This window comes from Ciona intestinalis, chromosome 14 (assembly GCF_000224145.3).
Source record: "Ciona intestinalis chromosome 14, KH, whole genome shotgun sequence".
In the NCBI taxonomy this organism is placed as follows: Eukaryota; Metazoa; Chordata; class Ascidiacea; order Phlebobranchia; family Cionidae; genus Ciona; species Ciona intestinalis.
The window spans coordinates 1,926,745-1,943,132 of NC_020179.2; the positions used below are offsets into that span (position 1 = coordinate 1,926,745).

At 34.2% G+C, this 16,388-nt stretch overlaps 1 protein-coding gene across 2 annotated transcripts; it reads right to left on the minus strand.

Annotated features, from left to right (window-relative positions):
- Positions 1–145: 145 nt before the first annotated feature.
- On the minus strand, positions 146–16,134 carry LOC100181473 (protein transport protein Sec24A). 2 transcript variants are annotated; one of them, XM_002129554.5, is made up of 21 exons: positions 15,965–16,134; positions 15,324–15,782; positions 14,681–14,799; positions 13,705–13,849; positions 12,904–13,070; positions 12,140–12,249; positions 11,665–11,789; positions 11,104–11,301; positions 10,410–10,516; positions 9,767–9,908; positions 9,106–9,275; positions 7,963–8,136; positions 7,127–7,181; positions 6,656–6,814; positions 5,631–5,803; positions 4,741–4,852; positions 3,945–4,123; positions 3,351–3,488; positions 2,592–2,789; positions 1,714–1,817; positions 146–1,101 (listed from the first exon to the last, which is right to left on the minus strand). In XM_002129554.5, the coding sequence occupies exons 1-21, from the start codon at positions 16,041–16,043 to the stop codon at positions 990–992; spliced, it is 3,225 nt and encodes a 1,074-aa protein (XP_002129590.1). In that variant the 5' UTR covers positions 16,044–16,134; the 3' UTR covers positions 146–989. The 2 variants fall into 2 exon arrangements, with proteins under 2 accessions (XP_002129590.1, XP_018670361.1); XM_018814816.2 differs by having other exon boundaries at positions 14,681–14,808.
- Between the last annotated feature and the right edge of the window lie 254 nt (positions 16,135–16,388).

Here is a 16,388-nt window from a genome sequence, read left to right on the forward strand (position 1 = left end):
ATGCGCAGTCCTTGCATGGGCAATATTTGTTTCGCCCGAAACAAATGTATCGCAACACCGGCGCCAGCCAATATGTTGTCCGTCGTCAAATACATTTCTTGGCGGCCACAGATTTTTTCCTTTAACACAATGCAAGAGAGCAGCATTCGAGGCGATAACTTTAATTTCAGTTAGTTTGTCAACGGAAATTGTAATATATTCATCATCACACAGCAACTGGAATATTAAATAAATACGAACATTCTGGGAGCCTTCGATAACCAATACCAGACGAATGGTCTGTTTAAAAGCATTCGTCCAGTCGAAATGGGACAAAAAATACTTAACTTGTTCGCAAACGAAGTACAGCAAGCAGCACAGCATCTGTACATATACGGCAATACAACAGCAAGTAGCTCTAGCAGAACTACCTCTAACGGTTCCTTTGTAAAACTTTAAAGAGTGATCTAGGGAAAAGCTACAGTAAAAGTTTGCCAGTGTACCAACGTTAATATACGTTCTGCTACTTTGGGGACATGCTATAATATTTAGAACACTTGGTAAAAATTCTAAAAATGCAAAAAAAAACGAATTTTGAACGCCTTTTCAGAACTTTGACACGCAAGACAACGCTATGTAATGTACAAGCTATTTCGAAAATCAATTGCAAAATAAATATGTCGACATATTGGGCCAAAACATGGAAATGCAATTGAAAAGTATGATTATAACTTTTACATACCTTCATTAAGATATGATTGGCTATATATCATTTAATTTAGTCGTACTTTTACAGTTCTTCCTTTAGAAAAAGGACTAAAACAACTGCAATGTATATATAATAGACAATGCAGTTCAGCTACGAAGTACACAACATATTGCAAGTAAAATCTGTTTAAATAAGTCTTTTTATAGATTTCCACCTTGTTTTGGCAATACATGCTTGATTAGTGGGTGAAGTGAAATGTTTTTATCCAAATTAAGTTTTGCTACAGCATAAGTTGTGTGAACTATGTGAGTTTCTGCTGTAAATTCATCAAGAACTCCTGCATGGACATTGAGCTCTCGGTGCGGTCTTGTATGAGACGAGATAAGACAAGCTGTCTGTCTCTGCTGTCGTCTCTGTAAAAAGAAATCAAAATGAGGTTTTCAAAGTAGATAGGAATTATTTTCGCTGGAAAATTTCTTTCTCTTTCAATACAATTAGCGAAAATAGACGGGAATTTATGGAATACAAAATGACAGCCATACCAGATTAAGATAAAAAATTCTGAATTGTGGGGTGGGGAAAGACAGGAAACCTTTAGCACATAATATCCAAATATCCTGATCGTGTTTTAAACAAACAACAACGGTATATGGAAGTGGTGGGGATCCGAATTTATATTTATTTAAATTTTTATTTTTTTAACTAATAAGTGGGACAAGAAAATAGAATGAAAAAGTGCCCCATCTTTTCCCATCCTACTATACATATAACTGTTAAAAAATTGTATCTAAAACTCCCGAATGCATTTGGCTAAGTATTAGTTCAATGGCAAGACATTTGGCATAGAACGTACAAATGCAATATTTAAATATGACCTAGAGGTGTAAGCTAATGGTAACAGAAAGCAAGTTTTTAACAACAGTTGTTTTGTCGCTATATCCTGTCTTTTCGTTTAAATATTTCTTAATATTCACGAAAATATTCGAAGAGACAAATACAGTTTTATTATTCTTAGAGAAAGATACCTTATAACAGATATAGGAGCATGATGTGGTCGGTTCTCTTGCAACCAGTCAACAAAACTGTGAAACATTTCAGAGGATGGATTCTCAAGCTCCGGGATCGAAGACTTGAAAAGAAAGAAAAGTTAATACAATACAAATGGTATGTAGGATACTGTGGGTATGATAATATAGCAACAATAGCAAACATGATGCCCATGCAGTATTATACTATTGAATTCGTTTTGAGCACGAATACATTTGGTTATGAGTTACCCTAGGGTTCCACTCTATTCTATGTGGGTGAGATTCTGTGTTGTAGCACGACATTGGTCCCAAGATTTTGGCCAGGATTGGCTCATTTCTCCAACACCCGCGGTGCTATTGCATGGACGCACCAGTTTAAGCAGCCTGTCCCTTTCTCAAAGATAGGCGACAATGGCTTTATTGGTAATGGATGGGAGATTTTCCCTTGACAGCTTGGCCAAGGTTAGATTCTCCTGACAAATAGAGTAGAACCAATGTCCCAGGCCCCTTACATTGCTCTTCATACCAGCTCACATATATAGATAGAAGACAGCAATACAGGCGGTCCATGATACCCTCTAAGACAACCCCAAATTTGTAATATGGTAACGGACAACAAGCTACAGTAGTGCCTTATGTTAGTAACATGTAAATAATTCAAGAAAATAATTATTTAAAAAAGTGTTGTTTAATTTCAATTCTCTTCTAAAGTAAAACGCACATGGTGGTTTAAGCATAACCGTCTAAATTTAGGCATAACTGTCTAAATTTTCACTCACAGGTCACTAACATAAGGCTCTACTGTACTGTCTAAATTTTCTGTCTAAATCATAACTGTCTAAATTTAGGCAAAATTGTCTTTTTCTTATACATACCAATGGCTCTTCAATGTTGCTGAACTGTGGATAATCAAGAACATCTTTGATGAAGGATTGAGATGTGAGTCTTCCCACAAGGAGGTACATCTTCCATCCGCAGTCCAACAGGAAAGCCCCGGATTGGGAGAGAGATTCTGCCGTGAGGGGTAAGACATGGGGTTGGGGGATTTCCCTTCCTGATACAGTGAGCACACCCTGGGTCAAAAAAATGGGCTGATGTTAGAAATTAATATTTGCACTGTTGTAGGCGTCAAGGCGTGTGTAACGTCCTTGGGAAAGACATTTAACAGAAATTGGTGGTCCTTTATTCAAACAGGATTTCTGTGATAGTTATCTCTCTCAGTTAAAAACTAAAAAGACAATGTTGCTTCTGCACACATGACAGGCCACCACAAGACCATCATAAAATATAAGATTCAGTATAGTTGATATAAGCCCCTAATGAATAGAACCTGCAGAAAGAGCGGTCGTTGAACCTGGGTGTTCTGTTTCATACTCCTTGTGCCCGCTCACGACCTAGTATGATACTTTGTGCGTAATTTTTTGGAGGGAATTTTTATGTGGCTTACGATTTAGACAGCCCATTAGTAACCACTGGGTTAAAGAAATTATCATTAAGTGCCTCGCCCAAGGACTAATACATCCACAATGGTAGCAGTGACGAGCCTTGAATCATTCATTAGCTCTGGGTTGTTATAGGCAGGCAAGCTAACCATTTTGCCACGGTGCCGGATAATTACTGATGAATAATTTTACCTCATCATTAAGGTCGTCCACTCTATAAAGGTCCGGATGCAAATCCAGCATCTGGTAGAGCGCGGGTTGCATCTTAAAGTTGATCATTGCGAAGACTCGATCGTCTAAACGTGTTGAGATGCCGGTTCGGAAAGCTCGCTGTGAAAGTTAGGTTGGGGTAAGATGGTTTCTGTTTTTTTTCTCTTTTATCGTCACATTTGGTAGTAAACAAAGAATACTTACAGAATTATATTACTGTATCCTACTATCCTCATAACTCTAACAGCTTTGCTAATTGTCAGAAGTATTAAAATAACGTATTGTCCAAAATTAGCAAAAAACATTACCGGAAATAAAGTTTTGCATTTTATAACAATCTTTTTTTAGTTGGAATTGCAAAGGACGTTTTTTAATTTTAAAAAACAAAAATTTCAGATCAAATTTGTTATCGATGCGTTTTACTTTTAAAAACAAAGAATTTAACACTATTGTAGAAACACATTGTTAACAAAAGTCCCTTCCATAAAAAAACAACTCAAAACTAAAATGTGGATTTTAAACATATTTTTAACCAAATATAATCAAAGTTTGACAAAATTAACGCATTTAACTCACATGTTTGAGCAAACATTGGATGTACAGTGGGAGCAGTCTAAGAGATTTTGGGACGTAAACTCCTGCAGTGGTCATGCCTTGTGGCAGTGTTTCCTTGTATGCCTTCAGTGGATCAACCAATGCATTCATGAGAGCTTCACGTGCATCACTGACCGATGCAGTGACTGATCTGTCCACAGCTGACAAGGAAGAATTTTTTTATTAATTTTTGAAATTTATTAAAATTGTAATGGCTAGCAAAAATGTAAATTTTTATACATCTAAACTTGTAAAAACACAGTTTTTTTTGAGGGTTTGAAATTTTTATAAAAATGGGTATATTAATATATGATTCGTTTAGTAATTCTTCTCATAATTGAACAAAAAAATCTACTAAATTTGCTACTATATAATATAGATTCCTTCGCTTTTTAGAAGTAAAGCCAAATTCCACAATATTTTGATTTGTTCTTATGAGCCAAAATTCATATCACTACCTTTTTTAAAAAATTTAAAAAACTTAATTTGCATCTGTGTAATGGGAAATATTTGCATTTAATGAAATTTGAGTTTTTGTAAATTTGTTTCTTAAAGGAATGGGGGCAACAGCTCTTCACCCATGCATGTATACCGCTGCTTATTATTATTACATTAAATATCCTTACATAAAATTAAATTATTTTTTACATTAAGTTTCATTACATAAAATTACATTAATTTTTACATTAAATTTCCTTACCTAAAATTACATTAATTTTTACATTAAATTTCCTTACCTAAAATTACATTAATTTTTACATTAAATTTTCTTACTTACCCATTTTTGAAAGCAGAGATATGACAGCCACACAATCCACGCTGTTAAATACTTCGGCAGGTGATTTTACAACAGGTATACATAACGTGTGGACCCTTATACGCCTTTCACCCTGTTGAATTAATGCATACTAAATTATTGCATGTTCAAATTTATTTGTATTACAGTATATAAAAAATACAAATTGTTTTCTGTATTATTGCTCTTTATAAACTGTTATCGAATTAAATAGGCCGAGCTTCTAGTTCCTCTTGCCTTAGAAATTGGGTTGATAAAAGCCTAACTATTTTGGGTGTCCGGAGGACATTTAATTAAATCCTTGAAACAGGGATGACTATATGTGTTTTAGAACTCGTTTCAAGCGCAAAGTAGCTTTAACTGTGCTGTTACTCGTCTATACAAACAAACAGAATATATTGCATTCACCAAATTAATCAGTGAGGTTATATATTTGATTTTGTTAAAAAAGTTAAAAACCCTGTATGGCCCTAATTACTGGCCCCGTGGTTTAGGTGCCTGCGTTGTAACCAAAGTGTCCCCAGTTCGATGCTTGACTGGGATACTAACACTGATCGCGTATGTGTCCTTGGACAAGACACTTAACGGACATTGCTCCAACCCAGCGATCACTAATTGGTTCTCCAAACTATTACCCATATTAAAACAAAAATCATACACAAAGTTAAAAAGTGTGGTAACACGTAAGCACACGAGGATAAAAATACACGTCGGACTGCGATGCGGTGTGGCAAAGTTGAGCACCGGTCGCATGAAAGACTTAAATGGGCTTTTCGGGTGTCAACTTGGGGTAAGGGGCCAAACTTGGCCTAAAACCCAGGTGTGACAAGGACTTTCCCAAAAAAGAATAAAAAATTTCACATTATACCCACCTTGCTTGTAGTGTAAAGTAAAGCAGCTTGGAAACAGACAGCAGATAAATCAGTGAGAGGATCTTCAATTGAAAGATTGACCGCATAACCAGCATCGGGATTTATATTCGCCAGGGACAGAAGGTCAGTTGAACGAACAAAGAAATTTCCATGAAAAGTGTGAATGGCGAGACCTGTGTAGAAGTTTTTGTGATTTTTGGATAAAATGGTAAATACTGTTTTAGTGTAGCAGTGGTAGTAAACTAGTAATATATTGGGGTTTTAAAATGAGCTAGAATATGAATGATTTACTTAAAGTTGTAAAAAATAAGATCCTAATTGGTATTTTTACCACTTAATGGTTGTGGCTACCTTATAAAGCCACTCAACACCCATACCCCTATGCTAAACCAATGAAGGAATAGATTTGTTTTAACAGTTTATATTAGTAGGTTGGGGTAAGATGGGACAACTTTGACACGTAATATCCAAATATATTGATTGTGTTTTGAACAATTAACAACGGTCTATAGGAGTCGTGAGGATACGGTTTTATAATTCATTAAATGTTCTTTGTTTACTACCAAATGTGACAAGAAAATAGAATGAAAATGTGTCCCATCTTCCCCACCTTACTATTTGTGTTACTTCATTTATAAATTTGTAGAAATAAGTCTATAAAAGACAAAGTGACAAAGCCAATAGCAGAGTCTTTGTTGCGGCCACCAATAAATACACTGACATCAAGAGAATATAGAAATTTATACACTTTTAGTTTTGTGCTTGTGACTATTTGTGATGTATAAAGATTAATTCTATACTTAAAACTTAGAACCACAGAACAATAATAAGACTTACCCAAATCAAAATAAAACTTTTTAAACCATTAATTTTTATTACAAAAGCCAACTAAAAACTTCTGGAGGACTGATTTTGCAAATTAAAAAATAATTTAAAAAAATGCAGAACATTAAACAAGTAGCCTTTCTTACTACTATAGAAATGATCAAATGATGGAAAAAAATACGAAACTGTCTGACCATTACCTTTAGTGCATCTTATTCTCATTACAGATTCAAATCCAATTTTTCTGCTCAAATATCGCTCCAGGTCCCTGCTTAACCGTTCCGCTTCAATAGGGTTGTGCACAGTATGTAGAGACGGGTAGTAATGCATGTCACCAGCAGAAAAACGAGACGCACAAGCTACATAAAAAAATTACTAATTTCAATGTTTCATAAAACACAAATTAAAAAAATTACATTGTTTCAAAAATCAAAGGTTGTTTTATAAAACATAAAAAAAAAGTTTTTAATAATAAAAGTTTTTGAAAAGTAGTATAAAAGAATTTTGTTTTATTTTTTAAAAATAAGGGACTTCTTTTTAATTTAAAAAAATAATTTTTTTTTTGGTTTAAAAGTGGGGGGTCGCGACCCCCGCAACCCCCCTGGCTGCGACACTGGGTATTAGTATTGCTATGTAAAAGTATGTAACATATAAAATCCTGTGCTACTTACACAGAGTGGCGATGTCGATGTATTGAGAATTGAAGAAGAAAAAATCAATGGCCACCTGTAGAATGAAACATTAACTTTCAAGTACAGCAAATATAAACAATGACATGTTTAGGCCAAGGGGGGAATAAAAGCAAAATCACAAAATTTCATTTATAATAAACAATGACATAACCTAAAAATGTCTGAAAATTTTTAAAGACCAGGTTTAACATATTAAAATTAATTTAGAATGAAACATTAACTTTCAAGTACAACAAACATAAGCAATGACATGTTTAAGCCAAGGGGTAAAAAAAGAGTTATCGCAAAATAGCATTTATAATAAACAATGACATAACCTAAAAATGTCTGAAATTTTTTAAAGACCAGGTTTAACATATTAAAATTAATTTTTTATCAAAATTGTTTCCTAAAACAGCTCTTGGCAATAGATCAGAGAGAAGATCTTTTTGTCATGTGACCTCGTTCATATATAATAGAAACAGACAACAGTATTCAATTAACATTGTAGTAGCATAGGCATGGTCCTGGTTTCATGTCATATGTGCAAATATACAAATGGCCTTGAAAGAAGGTATTGTTATCTTAGTAAACAATGACATTTAAAACCTATGTCGTAACTTTACCCATGTTACTTAAAGTTAAGAATTAGTTTTATCCTACACAACAGAGGGCATGTCTCAAGTACAAAAAAGGTAAAAATATGATCAAAATTATTAAAAATTAAAAAAAAAGTAGAAAAGCCTTTTTTTTTTGGAGCCTGGAGTCTCTGTTGAGATAAGTTTTACTAGTTTAACGCATATTCATTTTTTTAAAGAACAAATTTTGTATTTTACCTGCTGTGCAGAACAGTCGAGAGCTAATTTCTTGTAATAATCCGTGCTTGGGTTGAGGGCAGTTGTGGATTGCTCTCCTGCTCTTGCATTAGGGTCCTCTCTCTTCTTCAACATCCCAGGACCTATAGATGGAATGGCTTGCTGGAAGACAGTCACACGTCCTCCAGATGCTCCCTGGGGAGGAAGATTAGTGGATGCAGGGGTAAATTAAGGACTCTTGTGACAATTTCATTGAATTACTCTGCGTACATTTAAGCTAAAGGGGTGGAACAAGGTTTTCGCTAAATTGCATTCATGATAAACAATAAAATATTTTATAAAGCCTGACAAATGCTAAAGTCCAGGTTTAGCATATTATTGTTTTTTATCAAAACTGTATAACCCTAAAACAGCTCTTTCAGCAATATATTTTGGCACCCACAATTTAACAGATTATCTTTAGCAGTGAATATTGAATAAACTTTAAACGCACTAACAAAACAGCTAACAAATACCTACTTGAGAAAAAAACATAGAAGCGGGCCAAACCTCAATTCTTCACAAATTTTAATTTCTATTAAAACTTTTTAAATTTCCAAACAAAACTGCCACTCTGTCCATTAATTTAAACTTAAAACCTTAATTATTTAACAAGTTCTTTTTACCCAAACCTAATTTTTTACAAATTTTAATTTCTTTTAAAACTTTTTTAATTTCCGAAATTTAATTTCTTTTAAAACTTTTTTAATAACTAAATTTGCACTTGCCCATTAATTTAAAACCTTCATTATTTAACAAGTTGTTTTTTACTTAAACCTACATATGTGAACGCAAGACAAAAGCATCTACCCTTGACCAAGATTTCAAGGGAGCTTTTTTAATTTCCGAACTAAACTTGCACTTGCCTATTAATTTAAAACCTTCATTATTTAACAAGTTTTTTTACTTAAACTTTTTTTTACTTGATGTCAAGGAAAGATTCCCCATCCATTACCATTAAAGCCATTGTCGCCTACCTTCGGCTGGGCTCCAAAATCTGGTGAGGTCCATGCGGTAGCACCCCGGGTGTTGGGGTAATGGGCCAATCTTGGCCTAAACCCTAGGACCCTAGCTACAGTGCGAAACCTAACACACTACAAATAGAGTGGAATACTTAAAACTTACGATTAGTTTCTTGGCCACTTCAAGAGCGGCTCCGAGAGCTGAATACGTGTCAATCTCTCCCTCTGCATCCACTGTGTGGAGGAGGGGGAGCTGATGTAGAAGATCTTGGACGAGCGATTTGCTCTCTCGAAGATTCACGAGCAAATTCTCAGGTGTTGGGATAAAAACATCTAAAATTGATATTTTTTGTTAAATTTTGGTATTTTTTGTTGTGATCCAAATAGTTGTAATTTTTGTTGTTTCTTTTACCTGGATGTTTTTAATATTATAATATGTGGAATCTTAGGATAAAACCCAGGCATTTATGGATAATTGTGAATTAACACTGGGTAAACACAATAATTTTTATGGGGTAACTCTTAATCCCCTTAGGTTTGCCACCGCATGTAATATAGTTCACATTGAAACAAATCCATATTCAAATAAAGCTTATGCGTTAAATATTTATATATTAGGAAAGATGGTACACATTTTCATTAAATTTTCTTGTCCCATTTGGTAGTAAACAAAAAAACATTCAAAGAATTATAAAACCGAATCTTCACAACTTCCATAGACCCTTTTTAATTCTTTAAAACACAATCAGGATATTCAGTTTTGCTATAAGTGTTCCATCTTACCCCACACTACTGTTATCAACATTGTTAACTATGTTACTAACCATCAATATCTGAGACAATTATCATTTGTGGTTGTGAGAGGCCTTCACTTAGTCTGTAGAAATGAACCGTCCCATTATAAGTGAGGAATCCTATCCTGGTCCTTCCATCACCTGGCATATGATCAAGATGATCCAGAAGTGACTGAAAAAAATGGATTTAAGTTTTGCCCAAAACTGGATATAGTTTTATGATAATGCATTGCAGATTTAAAAATTGAAAATGAAATTGAAAGAATTGTGAGTAATATAATAAAAAATCAAAACTAATCATTTTTTAAAGTCGCAAAAACAAAATGAATTTACGTTTTGCCAAAAACTGGAGGTAGTTTTATGATAAAGTATCGCAGCATTAAAAATGAAAATTAAAAAATTAGTGTGAATATAATGTAAAAACAAAAATTATTTTTAAACTTGCAAAAACAAACTGCGAAAGGAACACTTTGGTGTAAAGGTATGTGGAAAATAGCAATTAAACAATATTTTTTAATAAAATGGTTATACTTACATAAAAAATATTAAAAAACTTGGTATACTTATATCAAAAAAACATTAAAAACTAGTTTTACTTTCATAAAAAAAACAAACAATAAAAAGTGGGTATACTTACATAAAAAAATAAACATTAAAAACTTGTCATACTTACATCGCAAACTATCTGTAGGTAACCGGATTCAATGGCAGAATGTGAAACATCCATTAGGAAAAGGTAAACAGCAGGTTGAGGGGGTCGTAACATGTATTCCTGTGGTGCTGTGAATATAATGGAATGTATATTAGGGTGGGGTAAGATGGGTCACTTTTTATTCTATTTTCTCGTCCCATGTTGTAGAAAAAAAAATGCACGGAATAATAAAACCGTACCCTCATGACTCCCATAGACCAATGTTAATTTAATTGTTTAAAACACGATTAGGACATTTAGAATATTTTAGATATTATGCGCTAAAAGTGTCCCGTCTTCCTCCATTCTACTATATAAACTATGAAAGCTAGTGGTAACACACACAGATAACAGGCAAACTACTTATACAGTCGGGCTAATTAAATTGGATACTAGGACAGGAAATTTGGCTAATAAATCACATTTTTCAACTAGTAAATTTTTCGGCCTATGAGGTCCTACAGCAAGTTATACCAGGATCAAGTTTTGAGCCAGAGTTTGTACATTACCCCAAACTGTGCTGTAGTAGTTTAGAATAACCTAATGTTCCATCAATGGTTGCTATAAATTGTGATAACATTTGACAAGTCAAATAAATGGGCTTCAAAAATAGGATTTGGCATGTACTTCCCAACAATCAAGATTACGAATCCGATTTAGATGCTAAATAACCTACCGATAAACTCGATGGTTGAGTTTGTACATTCAGGTCTCGTGTGCGGCTCGCCGTACGTTTTAGTCACCGGGTGGTGCAAGAACTCCTCAGCCGTGTCATTTACCATGAAACACATGTTACAGCGCCATTTTCGCTCCTGTAAGAAGCTCACGAATGGATTGATGTACGTGCGACAACGCTTGCAACGTACGATGGTGCCTGGAATGTTGGAAAAAGTTAAAATAAAAAAAAATGCTAATAAAAAATTTAAATCAGCACTTTGACTACTACACGGAAAAACACCATCATTTTGTTGTGCACCTGTTTGAATTTATATGTTTGCTTTGTAGTATATACATATTCCAATGTATATGTATATATTTCTATATGTATATTTTATCATTTACTTAATTTAAAGAATTTTTTGACCATCTTGTTTAAAAAATTAGGCAATTTTGTAGCATTATTTGATTTAAATTTTGAAACGGTGTACTAGACTATTGAAAATTTAAAATAAAATAATACCACCAAAGGTCTCTTTTTTTACTTTTACACAATAGAATATAGTCGGAAAAGCCTTACCCGCTGATATTACAGGTAAAGAGCTTAGATCCTTAAAAGGATGAATGATCAAACCAAATGGAAGCTTCACTTTGCCCAGTAGGTTTTGAGTATGAGGTACAGCTTTCAATGTAGAACAAAAAACACTGATGAAAAAATAAATTGGTTACTTAAAAATTGATTTTAAATCAAATAACATGATAATAATAACTTAATTTGTCTCTTTTTACGGTAGCGAAGATTTAGAAATATTTAAACGAAAAGACAGGATATAGCGATAAAACAACAGTTGTTAAAAACACTTACAGTTAAAAAATATATACATTTATGTTATTTATCGAAAACTATGCTATTTAAAGAACAAAGAAAAGGGAAACAACAGAAAAACAACATTTGTTAAAACAAATTATTAAAAAAAAGTGTGGGAAAAAGTTGTGTGAGATATATGCCATACAATAGAAAAAAATTTCATTTACTAGGAATTTGTAAACTATACCTTGGATTGCAGTTCTTTCTGTTAGGTGGGACAAGCATGCCTTGATCAGCAGTTGTTTCAAATCGAAGAGGTGTTTCAACATGCTTGTGTGGCGGGAGAAGTCGTTTTTCCTGAAGTGTATTACATATTAAAATACAGCAGTATTACGTAGTAATATAACTGATCAAAATAGTTGCAGATCTAGCATCTTGGACAGGTCATAGGCTAACAGAAAGTTTTATTTGTAATAAACAAGCTAATTAATGCCAACTTTAATTTATATGCGAGTTAGATGACGTCATTAAAAGAATTGAGATATATCATAGGTGCCTAACATGGGTATGCAAGGTATGCGTATATACACCCTGAAAATAAATCCCATGAGTAGGCCTACCCAGATAGTATCTTATATAAAGATGTCTTAAAATTAACACTATACAGTGGTGATAGTGAAATGATCAGTCTATTTTCTAAATGAAAGCTAATAATGTGACAAGAAAAAATTGTTTATGCTTTCGCCGGCAATCTCGCATAAACTTTTTAATAAAAAAAAATGTGTGGGTACCTTGACTTTTTAAGTTTCTTTTTTTAAACTATATGAGTACCCTGACATTTTAAATTTTTTTTAAAAATCATATGGTTATTGGTTACTTTAAATTTTCAAAAGTTAGATGCCCATGCCATGGTCATATCTAGCTTTTGATCCATAGATTCCTAATGAGTAATCTCTATTATAACTACCTGGCTAAGCATATCAACAAAGTACGTTCTGTACATACACCAACCTGCATTAAGTTGATAGGTCTTTCAGCATCACTTAAATTCATTCTGCCCATTGCATGAGATAGAGGTGGTTGGTTGGGTTGGGGCAACGAACCTGGGTATTGAGGGGTTGGACCTGGTTGCCGGTTTATGCTTGAACCGGTGGGCGGGGGGCCATTGAATTGGTATGCTGTTTTGAATGGACATTAGAGAAAAAAGTAATAAATATGCTGTATTGAATGGATATTATAGGGAAAAGTATTAAATTGATAAATATTACTACACTGTACACAAGCGGCCATGAAGATTTACGAACAAGTGCGTCGGTAAACACTTGCCGATTATTTCTAAAATACGTCGAGAATATTTAATATGACAGACATTAACATTGTTCCCAAACAGTGAGGTAAAGCAAGCACAAATGGCATAATACAAAAACACAATTATATATATTAAACTTGTATCAGTATTAGATATCAGGCATGTACTTAGCTATCTAAGTCCTGAAAGATTTTGCCCAAGTCTTTAATGTCATATGTTAGTTAAGAGGATAAAAGCATGGATATTGATCACACTGACACTCTACACAAGTACAACGTGTTATTTCTACAAAGTATAATTTAATTTTCCAACTGTTTTATAAATACCAGTTCTAAATGCTTTTGTTAGAATTTAAAATTAGACAGACTTGAGTTTGCTAAACAGTAATGCTTTTCTGTTCACTTGCTTTACAGAAGTAACATTTAAAAATGGCCACTTAGGTTTAAAAAAATATAGATAAACAACACTATACCTAAAACCACCATAAACAAATTTTGTCTCACCATTATTTTGAGGGGGTTGTGTCATGGGTGCCTGTGGTGCCCCACTAGGTTGGGGTAAAGGTGGGGCAGCTAGGGGGTTGGGTGGCACGTATTGTTGCCCTGGTAACGGGGGTGGTGCAGGTTGGGCACTTGGTGGAGCAGACAGCTGGAAATATGAAGCGTTACATTGTGAGTGTATTATGGTGCCTTAATTGGAATTTTCACAATACAGACTAGAACGCAGTAGTCCCCAGTCTCGTTTTTATAAAGTAACACACACACATATATAATTTTTATTTATCCATTTGAAAACGATAGCGCAGATCAAGTTTTTTAAAAAGTGAGGGAATCAACAGAAAAACAACAGTTGTTGTTAGATTTGAACAGATATATAACAACGGCTTTAAAAGTATGTTCTTATTAGAACACATAATCTTAACTGGTTGATTAAAATCTTTCTAATCCATATTTTGGTAAAGACATAGCTTAGACAAGCTTAGACAAGCAAATATAATAGGTTTCTTAAAGGGAAGCCACAGAGCTAGCTGATTGTATGAATAAGGATTCCTTGAAATATTGTTTGCCTACTTTGTCTCACATAAAAGTCTCACATTAAACGATTTTGTAGACAAAAACAAAACAATAACAATTCCATGAAAAAGATAGATGTACAGAAGTAGAAACATATCAAGAGAAGCATAGGCACCAAGTTTTGTTTCATTTATTGGGTGGCCAGCTATAGTGACGTAAAAATCGTGCACCCTATTATTTAATATAACGTTATATACGAGGTCAAATGTAAAGAGCAGCGCCTTGTGCAAGTACATGCAACAAAAATAATTTGTTGATTTTGACATATCACTTTCCAATAAAAAAATCTTTTAAAATTTTTAAAATTTTGCCAAGTGTATCGGCCACTTTGTAAGGCAATCTCTGGAGTGTCAATGCACCCCAACAAGCTGTAACTTGGCATCTATGGTAAGAAGTAAGAACTTACCTGTTGGCCAGGTAGTGGGGGTAGGGAGTGACCGTGTTGGGACGTCTGATTTGGAAAACTTTGTGAAACATTAGGGGGAGGTGCGTGACTTGTGGGACCAATGTTGCTTGGATAACCAGCTGTGGTATCTTGGTGTGTTATTATTTAGAAGAATTGTTTTTGTTAATGCATAGTTTGCTGGTTCTTACCTTGTACAATTATGAGTTTAAAGTATACTTTTAATAATTTATAAATATTTTACGTATTACAGTCAAATCAGGCAAAATTGGCAGTAGCAATAGCCAATATAACCTGGCCAAAATATTGTTACAGTGTAGTCTCCAAATTTCAATTAGCTAAATATTCTAATATATGGTGTAGGGTTGCAATAGGAAATGCATTTATTATTATACTAGAATACTGGAATAGTGCGCACTCAGATTCTTAAACTACCATATTGGAATTTGGTTGCAAAGGGATTTATTGGATTAAACTAGGATGAATTTAATCTAAAGCAAGATTATTGGCTGAGACCATGAAGGGGGATGGACATCAGTAACAGGGCATTGTAGACGATGCTAATAGGAAAAGTTACTTAATCAATGAAGAGGGTTTGCTGAATTCAAAACTAGTACAAGTTGAATACAATCTATGTATTAGTTACCTGTTCCAGTCTGATACGGATTTTGGTGGACATTTGGTGGTGGGGCGCTGCTGTACGATGTTGCCATGCTTGGCGGGGGCCGAGAGGGTGCATGAGGTCCATTAGACACATTTGGTTGGGGGGAATTGCGTTGGGGTGCATTAGGAAGGGGGCTGTTTGATTTTGGGGGTGTGAATTGGCTTTGGGAGTATGGGGGCATAGAGGGGTTGGGGGCAGACTTTGGGTAGGTGTTGGAGTAGTAACCAGCAGACACAGGGGGTCCGTTCATTGTATTTTGTGGGGGAGGTTGGGTGTTGGGGGAATACCCTGGTTGTGGGGGTGGTTGTGTATTAGGGGAATAACCTCGCTGCGGGTAGTTGTTATAGCCATTCACGGTGGAAGGAGGGTAACTTGGGGCAGTCATAGGGGGCTGGCTACCCCTGTATTGGTCTTTCATGTTGTATCCTTGAGGTGGGGGACCTAGGAAATAATTAAAACCTCTTATATATATATATATATATATATATATATATATATATATATATACTAATAACTAAAATTTGAGAAAAATTAAACCGAAAACAACATTAAACAGAAGCCGTTAAAATGCATATACAATATTTGCAATGTGTTACATAACTTATTACTTTATATTTGCATACCTGCAACATTTGGTTGGGTGCCATACTGGTAGCCCCCACTCTGTGTGGAGTTTTGGTAGTATGGATTACTTTGCGCCATTAACTAACTGCAGGTTACACGGTGTATAACACATTAAACTCTTAAAATGAAGGAAAAAACTATGAAAAGAAAATTTGAACTATTGAAAATAAATATCTTCTTTTATAAATGCATTATGGTTAAACATGCTTTCATAGAATTTATTGATAGACTAGTTAAGCAGTCACAATAAAATGACACTGGTTTTAGTCTTTAGTAAGGGAGGATTTTTTACCACGACCATTTTTTTATGTAATAGTAGATGTAGCTACAAATTGGTTATACCAGCAATTGTATAAATATAATACTTTCGCACAAAACTCATTTAAACACACTATCGGCAATTATTATGATGTTATAACAACG

What these genes read in the sequence shown, in the direction of transcription:
- LOC100181473 (XM_018814816.2), bottom strand. Translation starts at nt 16,043, where the DNA reads ATGGCGCAAAGTAATCCATACTACCAAAACTCCACACAGAGTGGGGGC. An exon ending in ACCTACAGATAGTTTGCGAT is followed by an intron (nt 9,909 to 10,409) that starts GTAAGTATGACA and finishes CATTTTTTTCAG; the next exon opens with TCACTTCTGGATCATCTTGA. An exon ending in TCCAATGTTTGCTCAAACAT is followed by an intron (nt 3,489 to 3,944) that starts GTGAGTTAAATG and finishes TAACTTTCACAG; the next exon opens with CGAGCTTTCCGAACCGGCAT.